General features: G+C 33.5%; 1 protein-coding gene across 1 annotated transcript; it reads right to left on the bottom strand.

Moving 5' to 3' along the window:
• Positions 1–211: 211 nt before the first annotated feature.
• On the bottom strand, positions 212–931 carry LOC147393197 (FCS-Like Zinc finger 14-like). Its single transcript, XM_086455080.1, has one exon. The coding sequence runs from the start codon at positions 929–931 to the stop codon at positions 212–214; it is 720 nt and encodes a 239-aa protein (XP_086311206.1).
• Positions 932–5,284: the final 4,353 nt, after the last annotated feature.

Below are 5,284 nucleotides of genomic sequence, written 5' to 3'. Positions count from 1 at the left end.
AAGTCTAGTTTCTTTCTCTCTCTGGCTTCAAACAAACTCCATAATACTCTCTCCATTTAGGATTTGCCTTGTAGAATGCGATCTATGACAAATAACTTGGCTCAAATACTCCTCCCTCTTCTAGGCCGGTGATGCCGATTATTTATTGGGTGCATGTTTAAGTTGCTTCTTTTTATCTTTATTTATATATATTGATAAGATGTTTGAGTAATTAAGCTACTGCAATCCCAACCGAAAAGAGCCTCGGTACGGAGCAAGGAGAGACAGAGCAATCGAATGACTTCAGTGCTTCAGACCTACAATTCTCTTTGTGCTCATCACTTAGAATTTGTTTGCATTTGCATTCCACGCTACAGTAGGCTTTATCCCCTCTGTACATGAAAATGTCCAGCCCATGAAGTTTCTTCCTATAAAGATGGCAAGAACTCAAGAAATCTGCATCCTTAAACACTGTAACAGCTTCTGAATACTTCGGCGGAGAAGCAAAGAACACCCCTGAATTTTCCCAAAAACTACCATTATTTCCATCATGTTTATCAAAGTATTCACGTTTCTTGACTGAATTTTTATTCCCAAAATGAGAAATCACACATGTATAGCTCTCAGATAACTCCATTTCATCTTTCTCTAAATTGGGTTCTCTAAATTTGGCTACCGGTTTAGCTGAAACTATTGGAATCGGCTGTGATCTTGGTAAAACCGCTATCTTAGTAGCTCTAGTAGTTTTAGTTTGGGAAAAAGCTTCATGGGTATCGTTCAATTCGTTCATGGCGGCTACGATTCCAAGCCCAATGACTCCTCCTTTGAAATCCCTTGGTGATTTGGTCGAATATGGAGATTTAGAGCCTTGATCAGATGAAAAAGATTCAGATATATTGGTGAAAAGGGATAGATTGATAGAGGGCCTCTTCTTTCTTGAGGAATCCGACATGATGATCGAGATTTCTTGTGTGAATCTCTCTTAACAGTCCAAAATATATTGCTTAGAGGATTTTGGTGTGTGTCTCAGTGAGAGACAATATTATAAATTTAGATTGTAACACCGTACAATATTAAATTCAAACAAGAGAGAAAAATCGTCTAAACTTAGGTGGAGTACTAGAGAAGACACACTAACAGTTTCTGTAAAAGATCCTCCATATTTAGAGGAGTTTTACAGACAACAAAAGAGAGATAGAGATAGATAGAGAGAGAGAGAAAGAGAGAGAGAGAGAGAGAGATGGCTTTCTGAAGAAGTTCTTTCTTTGCTATTTTTTTCTATCATCTTCTTTTGCTCAAATTGGAGAAGAAGATAGAAGCAATAAAACGCATTTTCTGTTAATGGCACACCACGTATAATTTTTATTTTTTTATTATTTTTTTTCTTGGAATTCTCTCCTCATCACGAACAACATTAAAAAAGGCAATTTTTTATTTCTTACCACACCACTCATAAATAATTTATTTTCAGAACTCGCCGCCTATGCCTAGTAACGCGCTAAAAAAAATTCATCCAAAATTTTTTTTAATTTTTTTTTAAAATCATCTCTCCCATCCCAACCACCATCATTCCGTCCTCAATTCATATGTCAATTTGAATCTCTCATTATTTAGGGTCACCAAAAAGTGACCCTCAATTGAATAAAAAAATAAAAATATAATATCTAAAATCCAAATAAATGATCTACAATCAAACTATAAAAAATAAAAATAAATAAACAAATAAACAAATAAAATAAACCGAACTAAGTAATAAAAAAACTAGATCTATTTGGCAATGCATCAATATATGGGATTTTTCAAGTTTGATCCTCAAAGTCCCCAGCAGAGTCGCCACTGAAAGCGCCCTAGATCCGCGGGATTTGCAGATCCACTTTTGATTTTCGAGATTTGGGAGTCGCCACCTAGTTATTATGGTCTAGGAACCGAGCATTGACTCAAAACAAATAAAACAAGTAATCTACAAAAGATACTAAGTCCAGGGATCACGTTACGGGGTTGGAAGGTGTTAGGCACCAACCCCGCCCGACAAACGCCAGTCTCTACTAATTACCAAGAATATTACATTACTAAAGACCTAAAATAAATAAATAAAAAGATAAAGAAATTATGCCTATGATGATCGCAGCGACTTGTTCCCTCAGATATGGTAGAATAACTTCTCGTATAAATTCTCCTCGCTTTGTTCTATCACAGGATCTACTTCGGATCTCCAAAATGAAGTATCTCCTCTTTAGATATGAGTTTTTCTTAGTATTGTGATGGGTTTCTAGGTGATTTTTGGGGAGTTTTGAGAGTCTTGTTTATAAAAGTTAGGATTTGGATGATAGGTAAGGGGTTAGGGCTTCAAAATCAAGGTTTTAGAAAAAATAGGGTGGCTTTTTGATCTACTTTTTCTAGGATTTTCTTTGACCTTTGAAATTGGGTTGTGGAGGCTCTCTATTTATAGAGTTTTTTAGGTAGAGTTAGTGTTTGATTAGGTTTTTTTTAGGATTTTAATTAGGATTTTGACTTAAGTCTTATGAGATTGACTTAGTCTCTTTTAGGGTTTTAATTAGGGTTGTGACTTAAGTCTTATGAGATTGACTTGGTTAGGGTTTTAATTAAGGTTTTGACTTAAGTCTTATGAGATTACTTGGTTTCTTTAGATTAGGGTTTTGACTTAAGTCTTATGAGATTGACTTGGTTTAGATTTTTAAATTAATTTTATTAAGATTTTATTTTACGTTAATTAATATTTTATTTATTAATTTCGAAATTAAAAATTTTAAAAATTAGAAAATTATCGTTTTGCCCTCGAAGAGAACTTTTGCATTTCAAGTCAGTTTTCGATGTTCCGGGATGTTTTGGAATCGATTTTTCGGAAGGAATTCGATGGGATTATCGGTTTGTGTCACTTACGAATTTTTTTATGAAATGATTGTGAATCTTATGAGGGGCATTTTCATAATTTTATAGAATTTGGTGAGAATTGGTGAAATGGTTTATTTGATTTCATTTTCTTGTTTTATGTATTTGAATGGATTTTCCTAAGCGTAAGGGGGCTCTAAGGATGTTTTGATGTTAGGGGTATTTTGGTAATTTGATAATTTTTTAGTGATTTTTATCGTAAAGCTTCTTTTTATCTGTGAAATGATGATTTCTATGTTTTTGGGGTTATATTTTTCTAGCGTAGAGTGGTTTCTATAGTTTCTTTAGTTTGAGATACCTCATCTGAATTTCTAAAACATACCTGGTAACAAATAAAGCATTGGAATAAACATCCATCATTGGGAATCGTCGCGATAGGGTTGACGAGTTGATTAATCAGGCAAGTGCGAAAATGGGGTGTCTACAACCCCTCGAGTGTCTCAACAACTATTTTAGGAACTGGGTTAACCTTATTTCTAAGTTGTCTAATATGATCACGAAAAAGCCTAGCAAATGATGACCCATCCTGAAGGATACCATAAAATATGTCGATAGTATTCCCAAACATAAGGAAAAATCTTGAACTTTCTTGTGAGATTCTAGGGCAAAGCCTCTAGGGTTTTCATCCTTGGGAGTTCGGTGCTCTTCTAAGAGTCTTTGCATGTTCGTTAACTTATGGTTTGTGAATCTTTTTACTTTTTTAGGCTCAACTCCTAGTCCTTTTGCGAATTTTTTTGTGAATTTAGATTGCAATGGAAGTCAGATCATTGGTCTTAATGTGTTGATCCCCATAATACTATAGAAATGGTCATGAGTTGACAAAAGTGTAATCGACCCAAAATGGAATATAAGATAATTAGGGTCCCAAAGACTGGTTGCAACACGTAAAAGATTCTATTCAATATTCATTGACTTGAGGGAAAATACACTTTGAAGTCCATACATACTAAAATTGTACTTTTCTACAATAGCAAATGCTTCCAAGGCTTGATCCATGAAAAGTTGTATGTGATTGTAAGCCATCTAAACAAAAGAGCTATCTCCTATTATTGGCACATCTCTTAAAAAATAACAAGCTAAGTTGTCATAATTGGTACACCCCTTAATGTGGTTGCGCTCAAAGTTCCAATTTAAATAAGGACCTGATCCATTGAATTGAACTATTCAGAAAATTTTTTTGTTGCCATGTTTAGATCGGTTTTATCCAATGGATTCGAATAATGTATCACTTCATCAATATTTTATTAAACCAATTAGTTCGATTAATTCGTGTATTAATCTAGAATATCCACTTACCAACTAGATTAATAGATTTAAAATAATATTGACTGGCATATTGATGAGACTATCGTTGTTCTTCTCATCAGAGTTAATAATAATCTTACGTTTACCTTACTTGTGGGGCAAGTAGGAGATCGAACCCAAGAGAAAGGAGGAATAGAGTTAAGCAAAAAAGATAAAATTCAAATTAACTAAAAGGAATTAAAACTATTTTTCTTTGTATTTTTGAACTTATAAGAAAATGTAAAATTACTAGAAAAAAGACTAAAGTAAATGAAATTAAAAGCAAGTAAACTTATGAAATTAAAAACCACCATTAGAGGTGGATCTACCTAGAACATGTTGATGAGCAATTCTTAGTTTCAAGCCTTTTTATAACTCAATCGTAAGGGCTTGGTGTTAGCTCCTTAGATCGGAAAGTTTTGCAAATGAAATGAAATAAGGGAACATAAACAAAGTAGAATTCTTTGAAAACTTCCTACTACCAATTATCTAGTTTAAGCATACTTTATCTTGATCTAATCTAAGCATAAAGTATCTATATTAAGAATAATAGGTGCAAGAAACTTAAAGAGAATTCATAAGCATTTTAAATAAAAGAAAGACATGAAATTAAAAATAACACAAGAACTTGTTTTAGGCTTTTCCACTCTCCAATGGAGGGGAACTTAGCCTAATGTCATTGCAAGAGAGGGAAGATAAGAGATGAAAGAACTTTTCTTCATTTCATGGAGAAAATTACAACTTCTTCTTCTTCTACTTCTTACAAGACTAATTAGCCAAAAAGAAATAACTAGAAAATGAAAATACAAAAAATAAGAGAATAGGCAAAGAGCCTTAGATTAAAGGAGTCTTGGATAAGAGAACCAAGATGGGACCCTTTCTCTAGAAATGAAAGCTCTATTTATAGAGAAAAATGTGTGTAGAAGAGTTTAAAAGTAGCCTCCACTTTTCTTTGCACAAAAAGACAAAAGAGGAGAATATGAGTTAAGGATTAGGGCATTCCAAAGTGTTAGGGCATTCCAAAGTGGGCCCAAATGCTTTTGTCTTGAGATTTTGATTCCAAATTGTTGATTTTCTGCACAAGAAACACACGTAATTAGATTTATCTAGT

This window comes from Akebia trifoliata, chromosome 10 (assembly GCF_017979445.1).
Source record: "Akebia trifoliata isolate Shusen 1 chromosome 10, ASM1797944v1, whole genome shotgun sequence".
NCBI classification, from domain to species: domain Eukaryota; kingdom Viridiplantae; phylum Streptophyta; class Magnoliopsida; order Ranunculales; family Lardizabalaceae; genus Akebia; species Akebia trifoliata.
This window is presented reverse-complemented; position numbering and strand designations above follow the sequence as displayed.